Source organism: Neoarius graeffei, chromosome 4 (genome assembly GCF_027579695.1).
Source record: "Neoarius graeffei isolate fNeoGra1 chromosome 4, fNeoGra1.pri, whole genome shotgun sequence".
Taxonomy (NCBI): Eukaryota; Metazoa; Chordata; class Actinopteri; order Siluriformes; family Ariidae; genus Neoarius; species Neoarius graeffei.
The window spans coordinates 102,591,363-102,612,650 of NC_083572.1; the positions used below are offsets into that span (position 1 = coordinate 102,591,363).

General features: G+C 42.8%; 1 protein-coding gene across 4 annotated transcripts in view; it reads right to left on the reverse strand.

Annotated features, from left to right (window-relative positions):
- LOC132884526 (semaphorin-5B-like) overlaps positions 1 to 21,288 on the reverse strand; it is a 235,556-nt gene that overhangs the window by 62,428 nt on the left and 151,840 nt on the right. For all 4 annotated transcript variants that reach the window (XM_060918381.1, XM_060918380.1, XM_060918382.1 and 1 more), the window contains 3 exons: positions 19,835 to 19,970; positions 16,074 to 16,281; positions 15,569 to 15,776 (listed from right to left, as the gene is read on the reverse strand). In XM_060918381.1, the coding sequence (XP_060774364.1) occupies positions 15,569 to 15,776; positions 16,074 to 16,281; positions 19,835 to 19,970 (552 nt within the window). The remainder of the gene's footprint in view (positions 1 to 15,568; positions 15,777 to 16,073; positions 16,282 to 19,834; positions 19,971 to 21,288) is intronic.

A 21,288-nucleotide genomic window follows, 5' to 3' on the forward strand; every position in this document is an offset into this window, starting at 1 on the left:
CACACAGTATGTCTCTGAATACCTCAGAATTCATCCGGCTGCTTCTGTCCTGTGTCACATCATCAATAAACACTAGTGACCCAGTGTCACTGGCAGCCATGCATGCCCAAGCCATCACACTGCCTCCGCCGCGTTTTACAGATGATGTGGTATGCTTTGGATCATGAGCTGTACCATGCCTTTGCCATACTTTTTTCTTTCCATCATTCTGGTAGAGGTTGATCTTGGTTTCATCTGTCCAAAGAATGTTCTTGCAGAACTGTGCTGGCTTTTTTAGATGTTTTTTAGCAAAGTCCAATCTAGCCTTTTTATTCTTGAGGCTTATGAGTGGCTTGCATTGTGCAGTGAACCCTCTGTATTTACTTTCATGCAGTCTTCTCTGTATGGTAGATTTGGATATTGATACGCCTACCTCCTGGAGAGTGTTGTTCACTTGGTTAGCTGTTGTGAAGGGGTTTCTCTTCACCATGGAAATTAGTCTGCGATCATCCACCACTGTTGTCGTCTGTGGGTGTCCAGATCTTTTTGCATTGATGAGTTCACCAGTGCTTTCTTTCTTTCTCAAGATGTACCAAACTGTAGATTTTGCCACTCTTAATATTGTAGCAATTTCTCGGATGGGTTTTTTTCCGTTTTCGCAGCTTAAGGATGGCTTGTTTCACCTGCATGGAGAGCTCCTTTGACCGCATGTTTTCTTCACAGCAAAATCTTCCAAATGCAAGCACCACACCTCAAATAAACTCCAAGCCTTTTATCTGCTTAATTGAGAATGACATAACGAAGGAATTGCCCACACCTGCCCATGAAATAGCCTTTGAGTCAATTGTCCAATTACTTTTGGTCCCTTTAAAAACAGGGTGGTACATGTTAAGCAGCTGAAACTCCTAAACCCTTCATCCAATTTTAATATGGATACCCTCAAATGAAAGCTGAAAGTATGGACTTTATGTCCATGTCCATTATATAACTATAACTTGAATATGTTTCAGTAAACAGGTAAAAAAAACAAAATTTGTGTCAGTGTCCAAATATATATGGACCTAACTGTAACTGATTCCTCAGTCCATTCTTTTACTTCCTTGGTTTGGACTTTTTCCCTTCTCAAAACAGTTCGATACGTGGGGAGGCGTTGTATACAATTATGGTCTGCAGAGCCTAGCGGGGGGAGTGACATTGATTTATAAGCATCCTTTACTGTGCCATAACAAAGGTCCAGTGTCTTTCCCTGCCTGGTAGGACAGGTGACATACTGGTAGAAATCTCTCAGTGTCTTTTTCAGGGATACATGATTGAAATCACCTAAAATGAAGTTTGGCGCGTCTGGGGAGAGTGACTGTAGTTTTTGCACTACGTCAGAAATCATAGTGCAAGCGGTGGTGGCATTTACCCTTGGGTGTATGTACAAGACTGTTAGGAAAATTTGTGGAAACTCCTGTGGCAAATAAAATGTGACCAATCATAGTCTACACACAACCATCTATCATCTATACTGTTTATAACCTACAAGTGACCATGACCATCTATGTATAGCCTGCATATGACCATCTGCAGTCTGCATGTGACCATCTATAGCAGGGGTCGGCAACCTTTTTGCCATGTAGTGCCAATTAGAAATTTTCTTGTTAGTTAGTGTGCCATTCAAATAGGTGTTGTTAACTATGTGTAATTAGACACCACACATTTTAGACGGATATGGATATTTAATGCATTGAGCAAATGTAAAACACCATTGCACTTGTTTTATGCCATTAACCTCACACACAAGGTTTAAGAAACCCCCCCCCCCATTGGATAACAACATTGCAAGCAGCTTATACAAATTCACAAAATAACATCCAAAATCTTTCAGTAGGTAACAGGCCCAAGTTATTCACAATAAAGACGTAGCACCCTAATGGAAATGGAACTGATGAATAATAGAACTGCAGAAAAAAAAAATTAAATAATGAGTGTCAGACAACATTGACAAGTAGCCTACATAAAGTGGCTTAACAATAAACTGCAAATTTGAAGTAGCCTTGTTACAAAATAAATGTTTTGCCTATCAGTCAATGTGATCCCTGGCCCTGCTTCCCCTTACTTAGCTCCGAGATGTGGGGATGGTAATTAGTCACTTTGAGTCTTTGGATCAACAGATATGTTGATCCAAACACCGACAATAAAGCCAGTGCGATATTGCGAAGACAGTTGAACTTTTCGGGTAAAGATGCCCAGCAGGTGTAAATGATGTCTCCTTGACCCTGCGCTGTGCTTTGTAATTGTATACGTAGCTCTGCAAACTTTTTTTCGGATCATGTGCCACTGGAAATTCCTCGGCGTGCCAGCTGTGGCATGCATGCCTAGGGTTGCCAATCCCTGATCTATAGCCTCCATGTGACCATCTAAAGCCTACATGTGCCTATCCATAGCCTACATGTGACCAATTATAGTCTACATATGATCATCTATAGCTTACTTATGACCTTTTATAGTCTTCACGTCAGCATGACCACCATCACCATCAATAGCCTGCATGTGACTATCTGTATCCTGCATGTGACCACCTATAACCTCAATCTGACCTTCTATAAACTACATATCACCATACAGTGTCTTGCAAAAGTATTCATCCTCCTTCATGTTTGTCCTGTTTTGTCGCATTACAAGCTGGAATTAAAATGGATTTTTCGAGGGTTTACACCATTTGATTTACACAACATGCCTACCACTTTAAAGGTGCAAATTGTTGTTTTATTGTGACACAAGCAAAAATTAAGATGAAAAAACAGAAATCTGGAGTGTGCATAGGTCCCCTTTCATATGAAACCCCTAAAGAAGAGCTGCTCCAGCCAATTCACTTCATAAGTCACATAATTAGTTGATGAAGATCCACCTGTATGCAAAGTGTCACATGATCTGTCACATGATGTATATATAAATCAACCTGTTCTGGAAGGACACTGACTCTGTGACACCACTAAGCAAGCAAACATGAAAACCAAGGAGCCTCCAAACAGGTTAGAGACAAAGTTGTGGAGAAGTATAGATCAGGGTTGGGTTACAAAAAATATCCCAAACTTTGAATATCCCACAGAGCACCATTAAATCCATTATAGCAAAATGGAAAGAATATGGCACCACTACAAACCTGACAAGAGAAGGCTGCCCACCAAAACTCACAGACCGGGCAAGGAGAGCATTAATCAGAGATGCAACAAAGACACCAAAGATAACACTGAAGGAGCTACAAAGATCCACAGTGGAGATGGGAGTATCTGCCCAGAGAGCCACTTTCAGCCATACACTCCACAGAGCGGGGCTTTATGGAAGAGTGGCCAGAAAAAAGTCATTGCTTCAGAAAACACATTTGGAGTTTGCCCAACAGCATGTGGCAGACTCCCCAAACACATGGAAGAAGATTCTCTGGTCAAATGAGACTAAAATGTATCTTTTTCGCCATCATGGGAAATGCCTTATAAATATTCCTTATTTATGTAATAAGGAATCTAAAACGTTCTGGCTTTCAGGTAACTGATATTGTTACCATATATTGCTCTCTCATAAGATCTATATTAGAATATGCATCCGTCGTTTATTCCGCTCTTCCTAATTTTCTCTCCAAGGCACTAGAAGATGTCTAAAATGTGCGTTGGCAATAATTCTACCGGGTGTACATTATAGCGATGCTTTATCACAAACCGGTCTACCTACACTTGCGGACCGTCGCGCTGAATCTTGCAAACATTTTATGAAAAAGATACAACCCGGGAATCCCCTTTTTCCTCTGATACAAAGCAGAATTGTAGAACATGATATAAGGTATAATCTAAGATCGGCTAGGACTGCTATACAGTCTGTATGCAATACTGAACGGCTGAAGAATTTTGTAACTGTCAAGTATTTAGATTATTGTTATGCTTAATTGTTTATTGTTATGATTAATTGCACAAAACCCTGTAATTCAGCCATCATGGCTGGAATTGGAGTTAATAAACGAATAGTAAATAAACGAATAGTAAAACATGACAAACACAAAGGGGGATAAATACTTTTGCAAGACACTGTATATAACCTATATGTTACCATACAGTATATGGTATAGCCTACATGTAGCCATCTATAGTCTGCATGTTACCATCTGTAGTCTACTTGTGACAATCTATAGGCTACATATAACCATATATAACCTGCATGTTATCATCTAGAGTCTACATATGACCATCTATAAACAACATGTGACTATCTGTAGCCTGCATAAAATTAGTAATGTAAATAATACACCCAGGATGCCACATAAAGGCCAATAATTTTTGGTTAAACAGCATATCCCAGAGCATAGACTGAAAAAATATATTTTTAACACAAACAGTGTGTATTTTTGATCATGTCAATACATAAGTGTGTGTTTGTTTCAGTGTGTGTATGTGTCACTGGGTCAACATTCAAGACATGTTCAGAAGCCCTGCATCTCATACAAAAGAACTTTCAAGCAATTACTCAGAAACACCAAACAAACACACACACGCACGCACGCACACATTACCCTCCTGTCATGAGCTGATGGATCTCCTGGAAAACCCTTGGTGACACATGTCACCTTGACTGCAGGAAAATAAATAAATAGAAAAACAAGAAAATAAATGGCTTTTTGTACTTTCCTGCCAAGAGCAGTGGTATTTAGGTATTTACTCTAAATCTGTCAAAAACACCTGATAGGACTAATGAGCTTCTAATTAAGCTCCATTCAATAAAACAGACCCTCTGAGCACCAGAGGCTTAATAAAAGCACAGAGCAACATGCACAGAGGTATGTAACATGATGATGCTCAGCTAGGGATGGGTGATGGGGGGGAACATGAAGAACTTAATTACCATTGCTACATATTTAGCAATGAATATGAATATTTAGAAATTAATACATTTTGTTTTAAATAAATGCTGGTCCCTCTTTGCATGATCTACATACCACATACCAAAGTAAGGCATAGGAAACAAGAGAACTAGAGGATAAGTGACAGGAAAACCAAGAAATAAACTAGGAAATTGGGGAACTGGACCAAAGCCAGGAAGATAATGAAAGACCTCAGCCATCCCAACTATGAACTCTTCTCTCTGTTGACGTCAGGGAAGCGCTTTCACTCCCTTAAGGCCAACATGGAGAGAATGAGCAGGAGCTTCTTCCCTCGGGTCATTCAGGCTCTTAATCAGGACAATAACTGTAACGATAACAAACAATAAAGGACAACAACAGACAACTACTTGGTATCGTCACCAGTTCACCCTCATCCCCCCATCTCTTACATCCTCTTCAGGTAAAGTCATCTAATTAAAGTACTATATATATATATATATATATTTCATCTCATCTCATTATCTCTAGCTGCTTTATCCTTCTACAGGGTCGCAGGCAAGCTGAAGCCTATCCCAGCTGACTACGGGCGAAAGGCGGGGTACACCCTGGACAAGTCGCCAGGTCATCACAGGGCTGACACATAGACACAGACAACCATTCACACCTACGGTCAATTTAGAGTCACCAGTCAACCTAACCTGCATGTCTTTGGACTGTGGGGGAAACCGGAGCGCCCGGAGGAAACCCACGCGGACACGGGGAGAACATGCAAACTCCACACAGAAAGGCCCTCGCCGGCCCCGGGGCTCGAACCCAGGACCTTCTTGCTGTGAGGCGACAGCGCTAACCACTACACCACCGTACTATATATATATATATATATATATATATATATATATATATAGTACATTTCTATAGCAATCATACCGCTTTGTGCAACCTAATTACAATGAAATATACATTTCAATATATTTGTTACAGTGCAATATATTTCTTGTGTGCAACATATTTATACATATTCTGTATATTGGGGGGTATGGGGTGCCAGATAGACAGGATAGCACCTATAGTAGGGGGTGGGGCTTGCCGTGTCCCTGTCGGGGCAGCTCGTTCACTACTGGTTCCAGCTTGGCACTCAGCTCTCACCTGTGGCTCCTAGAACTGCTTGCATGCAGCAGTGTGCCACCTCCTGGGCAATGGCTTCGGCAGGCCAGCTTAACCAGGTGAGGGTGGCCATCGAGTCATAGACTCTTGGTGATTCCCAGGGCTTATCACACCAAGGATGTAAAGACTGGATCCTCAGTGCATTGTGCAGAAAAAACCCAACCCTCATCAGTCACAGTTCAATGGACAAGAAGGTGACATCCAACAATGCAGCCGCAGGACACACTTCTCAGTGCATGGTGAGACACATAGATCATCCTGATCATCCCGCTGCATCCCGGACTTTCCCCAGTCATCTCCACCACGCCTCGCCACTGGACCAGGAAGTCAGGGACGACAGAGTGAGGCTGGTGTCCTGCACAGCCCTCCCTCACTATAATCCAAGTTCCACACAAGTCATGTTCCTGGACTAACCTGCACTTCCAAAGTCCTGTGGCGATGGGGAAACGGCGAACCAGCAGGTGAGGATCCACCCAAGCTGCAGTCATGAATCTGCACACAGGCAGCTCAGGCCATTGGGTCATTCCCCATTGGACCAATGCAGCAGTGGAGTCCAGCAGCCCCCTGAGTGACCAAGCAGTCCTCTTTAGGATCTTTCTGCTCGCCTCCAAAGCCTGAGGCTGGGGCTAGAAAAGGTGCCCTAAAAATAGCCTGCTTCACCTCACCCTGAGCAGCTAGCCACGGCTGGCAGGGATCCCATCACTGTGGCCAAAAGTCAAGAAACATAAGGAAAACTATGCTCACCCTTGCATCTTGGAATGTTCACACTCTGCTAGACAACACCACAGCTGATAGACCCAAGAGAACGGCACTTGTGGCTAGAGAGCTTGCCCGCTACAACATTGATATTGCAGTTCTTGGTGAGACTTGCTTCGGGGACAAAGACCAGCTGATGGAGATCAGAGGCGGCTACACCTTCTTCTGGAGTGGCTGCAGCAGTGAAGACCATCGTGAGGCCAGTGTGGGCTTTGCCATCAAGACCCACCACATGCCCAAGCTCGCCAGCATCCCTAAGGGCCTCAATGACTGGCTGATGACCATGAAGCTTCCACTGGGGAATAAGAAGAGTGCCATGCTAATCAGTGCCTATGCTCCCATGTCCAACCCTGATGAGGCCAAGGACAAGTTCTATGAGGAATTGGACGCACTCATTGCTTCTGTTGCACAGTCCAAGAAGCTCATTATTCTCAGAGACTTCAACAATTATGTTGGCACCGACCACCAAGCCTGGGACAGGGTCATTGGGAAGCATGGAGTGGGCAAGTACAACAGCAATGGACTCCTCCTGCTTAGGACCTGCGCCTCATATGATCTGACCATCATCAATACCATGTTCTGCCTACCAACCTGCAACAAGACATCGTGGATACACCCTCGCTCTCGGCACTGGCATCTTATTGACTACATCATTGTCAGGACAGGCATGAGGTGAGAGTGACCAAGGCCATGTGTTGTGCAGACTGCTGGACCAACCACCGTCTCATTGTCTCCAAAATGGCCCAAGAGGAGACCCCAGGCCCAGAAGGTCATGAAGAGACTCAATGTCAGCAAGCTCAAGTCCACCCAGACAGTTGAGGAGCTCCAGCATGCCCTGGACAGCAAGCTCTCCGACAACCCTAGCAATGAAGCCAGCATCAACAAACAGTGGGCATCCTTCAGAGACACAGTACACTCCACCACCTTTGAGATCCTCGGTCCAGCCACCAGAAACCACCAGGACTGGTTTGATGAGAATGATGCCAAAATTCAAGCATTGCTGAAAAAGAAGCGCCACCTGTTCAGAGCCCACCAGATTGACCCGTCCTGTGCTGCAAAGAAGGCTGCCTTCACCAATGTGTGCAACAAAGTCCAGGCCAAGCTCCATGTCATGCAAGACTCCTGGCTCAGTGCCAAGGTTACGCTGACAGGCATGACACAAAGAGGTTCTACAATCCACTCAGAGCCATCTACGGACCACCATCCCCCAGATCATCCCCACTTCTCAGCACAGACGGGTCTACCATGATCACTGACAAGAAGCTGATTCTGGAGAGATGGGCAAAGCACTTCAACGGTGTGCTCAACTGACCATCAGCAATAAATGACAACACCATTGCCCACCTTCCTCAAGTGGAGGCCAATCCCAACCTTGATGTCCCTCCCACATACGACGAGGTCCAGAAGGCCATAAATCAGATGTCTACCGGAAAATCCCCAGCCCAGATGCCATCCCAGCCAAGATCTACAAGATGGGAGGCCCAGCACTGCTTGGTCAGCTGACTGACTTCTTCCAGTCCATGTGGAGCAAGGGACAGCTACCACAAGAGTTCAGGGATGCCACAATTGTTCACATCTACAAGCGGAAGAGAAATTGGCAATCATGCAACAACCATCAGGGAATCTCGCTCCTGTCAACTGCCAGCAAGATTCTGGCCTGTGTCCAGCTCAACCACTTGCTGCAGCACCTTGAGCAAGGCCTCCTTCCCAAGAGCCAGTGTGGCTTCCGCACAGGTCAAGGGATTTGCACATGATCTTTGCTGCTCACCAGCTTCAGAAGAAGTGCATGGAACAGCATCAGGACCTATACACCACCTTCGTGTACCTGGCCAAGGCCTTTGACACCGTCAGCCAGGAGGGACTGTGGAAAATCATGTCCAAGTTTGGCTGCCTGGATGCCTTAATCTCCATCATGCGTCAGTTCCATGATGGCCGGCATCCTGGATGACGGCGATCCCTCTGAGGCCTTCCCGGTGACCAATGGGGTCAAGCAGGGCTGTGTCCTTGCATCTACACTGTTCAGCATGATGTTCTTTGCCATGCTCACAGATGACTTCACAGACTCTGATGCCAATATACCCATCAGATTCTGGTATGATGGAAAGCTCTTCAACTTCAGGAGACTCAAGGCTGTCACCAAGGTGTCCAAGACCACTATCAGAGACTTTCTCTTTGCAGACAACTGTGCTCTCAATGCCTGCCTTGAGCAAGAGATGCAGTCTCAGGTGGACAGCTTTGCATCAGCCTGTGACAACTTTGGCCTCACTATCAGCATCCAAAAGACTGAAGTGATGCTCCAACTGGCCCCAGGCAAACCCTACTGGGAATCCAACATTGCAGTGAAGGGTCAGAAACTCCAGGCGGTCGACAGTTTCACATACAGTGGTGCTTGAAAGTTTGTGAACCCTTTAGAATTTTCTATATTTCTGCATAAATATGACCTAAAACATCATCAGATTTTCACACAAGTCCTAAAAGTAGATAAAGGGAACCCAGTTAAACAAATGAGACAAAAATATTATACTTGGTCATTTATTTATTGAGGAAAATGATCCAATATTACATATCTGTGAGTGGCAAAAGTATGTGAACCTTTTGCTTTCAGTATCTGGTGTGACCCCCTTGTGCAGCAATAACTGCAACTAAATGTTTCCGGTAACTGTTGATCAGTCCTGCACACCGGCTTGGAGGAATTTTAGCCCATTCCTCCATACAGAACAGCTTCAACTCTGGGGATGTTGGTGGGTTTCCTCACATGAACTGCTCGCTTCAGGTCCTTCCACAACATTTCAATTGGATTAAGGTCAGGACTTTGACTTGGCCATTCCAGAACATTAACTTTATTCTTCTTTAACCATTCTTTGGTAGAACGACTTGTGTGCTGAGGGTCGTTGTCTTGCTGCATGACCCACCTTCTCTTGAGATTCAGTTCATGGACAGATGTCCTGACATTTTCCTTCAGAATTCATTGGTATAATTCAGAATTCATTGCTCCATCAATGATGGCAAGCTGTCCTGGCCCAGATGAAGCAAAACAGGCCCAAACCACGATACTACCACCACCATGTTTCACAGATGGGATAAGGTTCTTATGCTGGAATGCAGTGTTTTCCTTTCTCCAACCATAACGCTTCTCATTTAAACCAAAAAGTTCTATTTTGGTTCATCCGTCCATAAAACATTTTTCCAATAGCCTTCTGGATTGTCCATGTGATCTTTAGCAAACTGCAGACATGCAGCAATGTTCTTTTTGGAGAGCAGTGGCTTTCTCCTTGCAACCCTGCCATGCAAACCATTGTTGTTCAGTGTTCTCCTGATGGTGGACTCATAAACATTAACATTAACCAATGTGATCGAGGCCTTCAGTTGCTTAGAAGTTACCCTGGGGTCCTTTGTGACCTTTCTGACTATTACACGCCTTGCTCTTGAAGTGATCTTTGGTGGTCGACCACTCTTGGGGAGGGTAACAATGGTCTTGAATTTCCTCCATTTGTACACAATCTGCCTGACTGTGGATTGGTGGAGTCCAAACTCTTTAGAGATGGTTTTGTAACCTTTTTCAGCCCGATGAGCATCAACAACACTTTTTCTGAGGTCCTCAGAAATCTCCTTTGTTCGTGCCATGATACACTTCCACAAACATGTGTTGTGAAGATCAGACTTTGATAGATCCCTGTTCTTTAAATAAAACAGGGTGCCCACTCACACCTGACTGTCATCCCACTGATTGAAAACACCTGACTCTAATTTCACCTTCAAATTAACTGCTAATCCTCGAGGTTCACATACTTTTGCCACTCACAGATATGTAATATTGGATCATTTTCCTCAATAAATAAATAACCAAGTATAATATTTTTGTCTCATTTGTTTAACTGGGTTCTCTTGATCTACTTTTAGGACTTGTGTGAAAATCTGATGATGTTTTAGGTCCTATTTATGTAGAAATATAGAAAATTCTAAAGGGTTCACAAACTTTCAAGCACCACTGTACCTGGGCAGCACTCTCTCCCACTCAGCAACTATCGATGCAGCGATCAACAACTGAGTCTCGAAAGCCAGCAGTGCCTTTGGAAAACTGAAAGCAAATGTCTGGGACCGAAGAGGGATAAGCCTGACCACCAAGCTCAAAGTTTATCAGGCTGTGGTACTCACAACTCTCTTCTATGACTCTGAGACATGGACTGTGTACAGGAGACACAAGAAACAGGTGAACCAGTTCCACCTCAGATGTCTCTGCAATCTCCTCAAGATCCATTGGCAGGACAAAGTACCAGACACTGAGGTCCTGAGTAGAGCAGGCATGACCAGCATCACCACCATCATGTGCAAGGCACAGCACAGATGGGCAGGCCATGTCACTCGCATGCCAGACAATCGCATCCCCAAACAGCTCCTCTACAGAGAATTCTGCCACAGCAAGCGCTCTGTTAGTGGCCAGAGAAAGCGCTTCAAGGACAATCTGAAAGTCTCCCTGAAAGACTTCTCAATTGACATCGAGTCCTGGGAGTCTCTGGCAGCAGACTGACCAGCCTGGTGCAGTCTCATTTGGCAAGGAGCTAAAGCAGCAGAAGAGCAACACACCTCTATGGCTGTTGAGAAACGCCAACTTTGCAAGGCAAAATCATCCAGTAGCCCCCGCGCTCCACCCACCCACTGGTGCCCTACTTGTGGAAGAGGGTTCCTCACCTGGATTATTCTCTTCAGCCATTTTCGGGTCCACAGCAAATCGATTTCAACCTAACCAGTGGACATGGTCATCTTCGGAAACTGAAGGATGAACAACATTCTGTATATTGTATATTCTACAGTGTATATTGCAGATTATATATGTGTGTGTGTGTGTGTCTATTCTGCAGAACACTATCATTACGTTCTGAATTTCTCATCTCATTATCTCTAGCCGCTTTATCCTTCTACAGGGTCGCAGGCAAGCTGGAGCCTATTCCAGCTGACTACAGGCGAAAGGCGGGGTACACCCTGGACAAGTCGCCAGGTCATCACAGGCTGACACATAGACACAGACAACCATTCACACCTACAGTCAATTTAGAGTCACCAGTTAACCTAACCTGCATGTCTTTGGAGGAAACCGGAGCACCCAGAGGAAACCCACGCGGACACGGGGAGAACATGCAAACTCCACACAGAAAGGCCCTTGCCAGCCACGGGGCTCGAACCCGGACCCTCTTGCTGTGAGGTGACAGTGCTAACCACTACACCACCGTGCCACCCTCGTTCTGAATTTTTATTCTTTTTTTTAATTCTATATGTTACATTCTATTTAAACCCCCCCTCCCCCCAAAAAATAAAAATAAAAATATCTTAAAGACCTATGGAACATTGCAATAAGCATTTCACTGTATGTTGTACTCTGTATGATTGTGTATGTGACGAATACATTTGAATTTGAAAATTTGAATTTAGGGGACACAGCAACTTACAACTTTGATGCAAAGGAACTAAAAACTATGACTAGGAAATGAGAAATTAGGAAGGAAGGTATTATAACCAAGATCCTAAAAGCCATAGCTATAGAACACTGGAACTAGGAACTGTCACTAGGGAACAGGAAATAACAAAAACTTCAGTGCATTAATAGGAAACAAGGAGCAGGAAAACTATGAAAACAAGGGAATCATGAACTATAATTTGCAAACAAGGCATAAGAAAATTTGCAAATTTTGAACAAGGGAACAACAAAACAACACTTGGAACTCTGAGGAAAAGAATTTTCTTGAATAAGACAAGAAAACTACAAACCATTTATAGCTTACGAGGAGTAAGGGAAGTGTGAAACTAAGAACTGATAAGGAAATTAGTAATGAGGTAACAATAAATACAAGAATTGCAACCCAGAAAAAAGAAACAAGGTTATTAAGTACTATAATTAGGGAAAGGGGTGCTAGGAAATAGGGAATAACTATGATTAGGAAATGACAAACTATGATGAAGGAGAAAGTTCTTAGATTTCTGAGGAACAGCAATACAAATTCTATGTCTTTATAAAGCCAGCACAAAATTTATGGATTTTTTTTTTGTTTGGTTGGGTTTTTTGTAGTAGTAGCTGCCAGAAAATTCAAGAATTTCTCAGAAATTACTCACTTTCAAATAACCTTATAATAACTTTTTTTTGACTGTTTGTTTCAAATCCAATTCCAATGTCCTCTCTGTCCCATCAAACACAGAAGCTGATTTACAATATAAAATGTATCTTGAAGCAACAGATTGGAAAGCATCTGGTTTGAAAAGCTCCCTGTTCTCACACGTCAGTAAAGAGACACTTCTCGGTTTCCATCCTCTTTGCTTTTTATGGTAAATATAAAACTGCTAGAAAATTGCAAATATTAAATAAAGTTTCACCTAAAAATCCATTACCTGACTTGAAGTGGGAATTGGGTTTTTAATAAAGTGGATTGGAATGATGGTAGTAATGCAGTAGGTTAAGTGTGTAATATGTAAATTAAGCTCCGCTGAACAATATCCATTTCCCACCTCAGGATAAATTGGCCAGCACTGTTTGCCTACAGCCAGCAAGAAAAGTTGTTGAACTGTCTATTACTGAGGAAGGATATTAAGTTTTAAAAGATATATTGTCCTCTCGACACATTGCTCAGCAGTACCACAGACAACAGGAAATGTTGTCACTGGAGACAAATGTGGTCATTACCTAAAAACCACATTATTTTGATCCATAAGGAAAAAACAATGGACCAGTATGAAGGGGTATGTTGGATAGACACACTGAGGCGGTGTATGGGGGTGTTAAAGTGGGAAGGTATTTTATATGGCATATTACAGTGGATTTGGATACTGGTGGTATTAGAATAGGATGTTAGTATGATACAGAGAGATGCGGTAATATAAACAAACCAGAAGGGTACTCGAGGTGGCAAAGTGATGTAGTGGTTAGCATTGTCACCTCACAGCAAGAAGGTTCTGGGTTCGAGCCCAGTGGCTGACTGGGGCCTTTCTGTGTGGAGTTTGCATGTTCTCCTCGTGTCTGCGTGGGTTTCCTCCTGTTTCCCCCACAGTCCAAAGACATGTGATTAGGTTAACATGGGGCAGTCATGGCCTGAAGGTTGGGCTGAAGTGCCCTTGAGCAAGACACCTAACCCACAACTGCTCCCTGGGTGCTGTAGCATAGCTGCCCACTGGTCTGGGTATGTGTGTATTCACTGCTTCAGATGGGTTAAATGCAGAGGACAAATTTCACTGTGCTTGAGTGCACTGTGCATGTGACAAATAAAGGCTTCTTCTTCTTCATACCTCCGCCAAGCCACCTATTCAGATTTGCATCGAAATCTAATAAATTGCTCCTTGGCTCATGCACTGAAAAAAGTGAAACAAAGCTGTTGTTCATTTAATGTATTTGTTTTCATTCCAGTGAATAAAAAAAAAATAGTTTGCTCCCATATTCAAAAGTTGTTTAAATGAATTTAAAATATTCAGGTTTAACAAAGATTACTTATAAATAATCTTTGTTAAACCTGAATATTTTAAATTAATTTAAACAACTTTTGAATATGGGAGCAAACTATTTTTTTTTTATTCACTGGAATGAAAATAAATACATTAAATGAACAACAGCTTTGTTTCACTTTTTTCAGTGTACATTAAGTAATAAAACCAATGTATTTGGAGATGCTGTGGCTCAGTCGACTAAGGCGCCATACCATGGACCCGGGTTCGATTCCGACCTGAGGTCATTTCCCGATCCCTCCCCGTCTCTCTCCAGCTCATTTCCTATCTCTACACTGTCCTATCAAATAAAGGTGAAAAAAGCCCCAAAAAAATCTTTTTTAAAAAATTGTTTTATTTTAGGAAAATCTGAAATAATTGCTTTGGTTCAACCATCAGAAATTGGTTTACATGAAGTTAAATATTTCAGGTCAAATCAAATGAATTATTTATATTGTATCACACTACAATATTAGGTGTGATCGATTACCTCAATTTTTTTAATTTGAGCCAATGTTTAATTTTTTTCAGTGTGGCTCATATTTCATCAAAATATGTTTACTACTTTTTGAAATGCATTGAGAAAAGGCAAAAAAAAATTCTAGATCCACATACATATCCGGATTTGCATCAAAATCTAATCAATTGTTCCTTGGCCCATAGCTCACCTTTCCTCAAAATTTCATCAAAATCCATTCACTACTTTTTGAATTATGTTGAGAATAGGAAAAAAATCCTGGATCTGCACATATATATACCTAGATTTGCATTAAAATCTAATCAATTGTTCCTTGGCCCATGGCTCACCATTCCTCAAAATTTCATTAAAATATATTTACAACTTTTTGAGATATTGTACATTGGGAAAAACAAAAACAAAAAAAATCCTGGATCCACATACCGTACATTTCTGGATTTGCATCAAAATCTACTCAATTGTTCCTTGGCCCATGGAACACCTTTCCTCAAAATTTCATCAAAATCCATTCACTAATTTTTGAGCTACATTGGGAAGAGACAAAAAAACAAACAGAGGCAAAAATATAACCTCCTCCAACAAAGTTGGTGGAGGTAAGCATTTAACACAGTGTGTGCGTGTGTTCACTGCTTCAGATGGGTTAAATGCAGAGGATGAATTTCACTGTGCTTGAAGTGTGCATGTGACAAATAAAGGTTTCTTCTTCTTCTTCTAAATATATATGCGTCTTCATCTAAACAGTGATAGTTCAATTGCTTGTTTGTAATATTTGATGGAAATGTTGTTCAATTAAAGAGAAATTGTTTCTTTTATGCCAAGACATAACACTATTACAGACAGCATGGCAACTATGTGCATGTACGTATTTGGAAACTCACTGTTGGGTTTCATAGCTGGAGCATCTCTCCAGTGGGATCTTCAGAACTCTGCTGCTCAAACCCACAAATAGGGACCTGTCGCTCTGCAGGATCTGCAGGTTAAGGATTGGTTCCTGCTGATTTGATGGAAGAAGCTTCATCTCCTCAAGGTAACACCCACGTAGATTTTGACTGGATGTGGAGAGTGCTTTGATAATCGTGCCATGTTCTGTTTGATAAAATGGAAAAAGCTATGGCTATAGGTACAGTATAATGAATGTCTCTTAACTATGTGATTGAAATTAAATTAGCATACTGATTTTCTATGCTATCTTAATAAAATTAGTTTTTCACTTCTTATGAATCTCATCCATTTCTATTAATTTGGTGGAAAAAAAACCCTCATTACTTATTTCACCTAAGGATGCACACTGCTGTCTTGGATATACCAGATAAAGATGATTACTGAGCTACTGTGCTTGCTGGGATCCAACTGTGCAAAAAAAAGCACTTTGCCATGTCTAACCTGTTCCGATGTAGATGACATGGTATAGCGTATCACGACCCTGCACAATGTCCACAACCAGTTTGGAAAAGCGTATATTGTCCTGGCTGATCAAGGGGTCAACAGATACAGGCTGCACAACTTCATTCATCAAAAAGAGCCTCTGAGCATCCTGCAGACTTCGTTCTGTTAGATTCCCACCGGGCCCGTTATCGCCTACTGTCCCACACTGAGAAAAAAATAGATAGAAGGAAAGAATGAAAAACAGAATATGGCAATGCAACATTGGACTGAAAAGTGGAATGGTCCATTGGGAGGTATGTTGGAAAGAGACATTAGATAAGGACCTTGTAATGAGACTTGGGGATAGTACATTAAGGGTGCACATTGGATAGGTATGTTGGGAATTACAGGTCTCCTGGGTTAGTACTATAGAAGAAAACACTTGAATTGTACGTGGCCATTGTGAAGGTACATTGGGGAGGGATACTGAGTTGATAAATTGGAATGAAACACTGGAGTAGGACAGTACTATAATACATTAGGGCTGATCATATGGTACAATGGAAGGAGGCATTGGGATGATGCATTTTTATCACACATGGACATTTGACATAATAATGAACAAGAACCTTGGAAGGATGCATTAAAATGGCCAATGGAGAGGAGATATTGATGTTGCAATTAAAGTGACACAGGTCGATGTGCTGGTTCAGGAATCCTTTAATCCACTCCCCTTTCTGAATTGTTTGAGCCGATATCCATCCCCATAGCTGGTATGCATCATCTTGTTTCAATACATTTTATTTCCTAATGCAAGGCATCCTAACCACGTGTTAGTCTCTTTACAAACCGCTCAGCAGCCAGTTCAGAAAAGTCATGTGAGGTCATGACCATGGAGCCACAGCAAACATGGTAGATTGCCCAGATCGAATGAAGACTCCTAAATCAAGACAAAAAAAGACGATTTTAAGGAAGTATCTGGACATTGTCAGAGGCAAAACATGCCAGAAAAGAGGGAAAAACACAGCAGACAAGCCGAGTAAATATTGCTGGCCAGTGTTCCTGATGGAGGACCGAAAAGGCAAAAACAAATATGGCATCCGATGCCAACTTTGCCAAGATGCTGCTGGACAGGTGAGTGACAAGAGTTTGCACTTTGAGAAACATCATGAAAACTTGAACTTTTTAATAAAAGATAAAGTATTAAATACTGTTAAAGTAATTTATGAGAGTTCTGCATTATTAAAATAAGGCTAATTGGTATCTTTATTCAATACATCAATTTTTATACAGGTTAAAATTGAAATATTCCAAATCTAAATGCACTAGTGAGCTTGAAGGTTCTCGCACGCTTGCTTCAGTGTTGGAGGCCACCGGTTCCGCCATGTTTGTTGCAACCTCGCTCATTATAATATTATAATGAGGATAAACTTAGGCCGTTTCCGTACCCAAGTATAAACATTAGTGCACGGCGTTTTTCCAGCTCATTCACAGGCATGAGACAGTGGGCAATACAGCATGTGATTCAAGTACCTAGGGGTTATTCTAGCTCCACAGGGTAGTATTCATCTTTTTAATACATCAATCTGTGTCACTTTAATTAACACTAAGACAGGATACTGGAATGGGACTTTAGTTTAATACAATAGTAGGCTTAGATGGCACATTACCTGCCCCCACTATATTGGTGTAGTATTTTAAGACAGTACACTGGGACATACGTTAATCTGGTAAGCTGATATGGCACACTGGTACAGGACATTGTTATGCAAAACAAGTATGATACATTGGATGGGTAGATTGGGATGGTCCACTAGGCAAGGTAAATCTGAAATAGTACAACAAGCATATGAACATATAAACTGTACTGGCATGGTACACTGGGAAGGCACATAGATACTATAGAGATCTTGCAGTCACGTGACCAGAAAGTACACAACCCCCATCTTGTCGGTCAAAAACACCGCTGAATACTGCTGCACTCGTGTACAGAATGGATCAATTTCAACCGACGGACTACACGGCTCATTTTTCTAATGAACAGATAACTAGATATATGTCTAAAATAAACGATCTACAGATTTGTGACCCTTATGGCTTACCGGACGGAGTTTTCACGATCGGATTTTGAACTGCCAGCGGAATACCTGGACGTGTATGATTACCTCATCAACTTTCCCTCGCTGTTCAGTGGTGAAGCACTGCGTGCTTATAAATCTCTGGACAGTTTTCTTTACAGAAATTCAGGATTTGTCAGCGACTCAGATGTGGCATCTTCTCATCTCATCTCATTATCTCTAGCCGCTTTATCCTTCTACAGGGTCGCAGGCAAGCTGGAGCCTATCCCAGCTGACTACGGGCGAAAGGCGGGGTACACCCTGGACAAGTCGCCAGGTCATCACAGGGCTGACACATAGACACAGACAACCATTCACACTCACATTCACACCTACGGTCAATTTAGAGTCACCAGTTAACCTAACCTGCATGTCTTTGGACTGTGGGGGAAACCGGAGCACCCGGAGGAAACCCACGCGGACACGGGGAGAACATGCAAACTCCGCACAGAAAGGCCCTCGCCGGCCCCGGGGCTCGAACCCAGGACCTTCTTGCTGTGAGGCGACAGCGCTAACCACTACACCACCGTGCCGCCCATGTGGCATCTTGTAAACAAGAAAATAATCCTCATTGGATGGGTAAGTCACTTAAGTATTGAGTATAGCACTGACCAGCCGATTATAGAATAGAATAAGGTAATTCCAAATCGTCCGTCTTGTTTACATGGATCTGGTGTTGGAGAGGTAGAGGCTTGGCAGTGGAGGTTTGAGTAGCTGTTTTCTGAGCTTAGTCAACAGGCCGGCTCTGCCTGTAGCCTCGCTTTTGCTTCGGCTCCCGGCGCCGCCTCCTTCGCTTTGCTTCCAATAACAATCCACGGAGACCCCGCTGGTCTCGCCATCTCGTCCGGAATGTTTTTTTTTTTTTCTCGTCCGGAATGTTGTGCATGCGATGGAAATCGCTACAAACCGTCATTTTCTGCTGGAAACCAATGTCCAGTAAGTCCATACGGTTGTAGTGGATATTGAAGTCCGGTACAGACGAACAACACGCAAAAACACACACAAAAAACATAAAAAACGTGCACAGGTAGGGAGAGCTTGTAGCCGCAGCCGTTGTAGTAGAATTGTATATAGTAGGGTTTTCCAGAAGAAAAGGTAGAAGTAAAAGCAGAAGTAGAACTAGAAGTAGAAGGTGGAATATGGCGTTTGACCGACACGATGGCGTCCGTCACAATCTGGATCGGCTGTGACGTCACATGCAAGTGCTCCATACACTACAATAGGACATCAATTGGGAAAATTACAGCAGGAGTTGGGACATCAGTACAGATGACCTGTACAGGACATTTATCAGGCACACTGGAACAGTGACGTGGAACACTGGTACATTTGAAACATACATTAGCTCAGTACACTAAGAAAGGATAATGGTATGGTACACTGGAATGGTACATTGATACAGCACTCTGAGATGGTAGGATAGGACTTCAGGACAGAAGAATGGTATAGGACATGTGAGGAGCAGCAAACTTTAATGGGACTATTGTTTCAAATTCTGAGTCTAGGATTTGTCTAGTCTTTGTTCATGGTGATGCTTGAAGGACACGTAGAAATGGTAATAGACTTGACCAGCAACCTGTAACATTTGAGAGTTGTGTTCTTCTGCAAAAGACTGTAGATAAAAGAGTAATAAAAGATAGCAGGTGTTGGTGTGTTTATAACCTGAAAGTTGGGGATGGGGTTTGGAGTGGAGAGCCAGCTCGTTCGAGGGTTCTCCTGGTAGCGGAATGGACCATTGAAGGCCTGAGTGATGGCACTGAGGTTGAAGGCACACACTGCAGAGGCAGCAATGCTGTTACTGTGGGAGGAAATAAGAGTAGCAACTTCAAATAAGGCAAGCTTACCCTCAAACCATGAACATCAGGAGATTAGGATTGGGTTTTTAATGTATCTGAAGCTGTAGGTTAATCATTACATAATTGCTATATAATATTTTTCCATATCATACATCCCTAGTTCCTACAAGATAATCACCAGTGAAGAATGGCCTTTAAAAGTAGTATGGACTTGTAATGGGTGGTATGGATTGTGTGTGTATTATGTGTAATTTTGTTTCTCAAGTAAACGTGTCCTACAGTGTTGTAGTCCAGTCTCGAGTCCCCAATGTTCAAGTCCAAGTCATTAAAAAAAATTTCGAGTCGAGTCCGAGAACAAGAGTCCAACTGCACCATTTGACGGTGGCTGTTGCTGCCTTTATGTGAAACCATCTCTGCTACTGTGTTGGATTAACGTTACTGCTCGACTGCCCCATTTTAGTTAATAGGCTACAGATAAAAAGCTTGTTCATTGCTCAGCAAGCCCCGCCCACTATCAACAGGGCAAATAACATGAGAGAGGGTTAACACTAGCTAGTTCATCACTCAGCAAGCAAGCCTCGCTATCAACAGAGCAATGAACATAGTGTATCACTTAATTCTCTGTGTGGAGTCTTGCCAAATGATGACTGAAGTTCGAGATTGTCCTCGTCGTCTCCTTGATAGTTCTTCTACATATGGAACACAGCAGTGCATTTTTTCCCCACTGCATGAGAAGTCTGTACAGTATAAGCAAAGCGGACAATCCTAGGGGTGTTCTCTCCAGGCATTTCAGCTCCATTAACATTAGGTTGATCCTGAACATGACATATGAACAGGTGAATGTGCATTCCCTTGCACAAAATTCATCTCATCTCATCTCATCTCATCTCATCTCATCTCATCTCATTATCTCTAGCCGCTTTATCCTGTTCTACAGGGTCGCAGGCAAGCTGGAGCCTATCCCAGCTGACTACGGGCGAAAGGCGGGGTACACCCTGGACAAGTCGCCAGGTCATCATAGGGCTGACACATAGACACAGACAACCATTCACACTCACATTCACACCTACGGTCAATTTAGAGTCACCAGTTAACCTAACCTGCATGTCTTTGGACTGTGGGGGAAACCGGAGCACCCAGAGGAAACCCACGCGGACACGGGGAGAACATGCAAACTCCACACAGAAAGGCCCTCGCCGGCCACGGGGCTTGAACCCGGACCTTCTTGCTGTGAGGCGACAGCGCTAACCACTACACCACCATGCCGCCCCTTGCACAAAATTAGTATAAAAATTGATGTAGATATAAATATCTTATGCC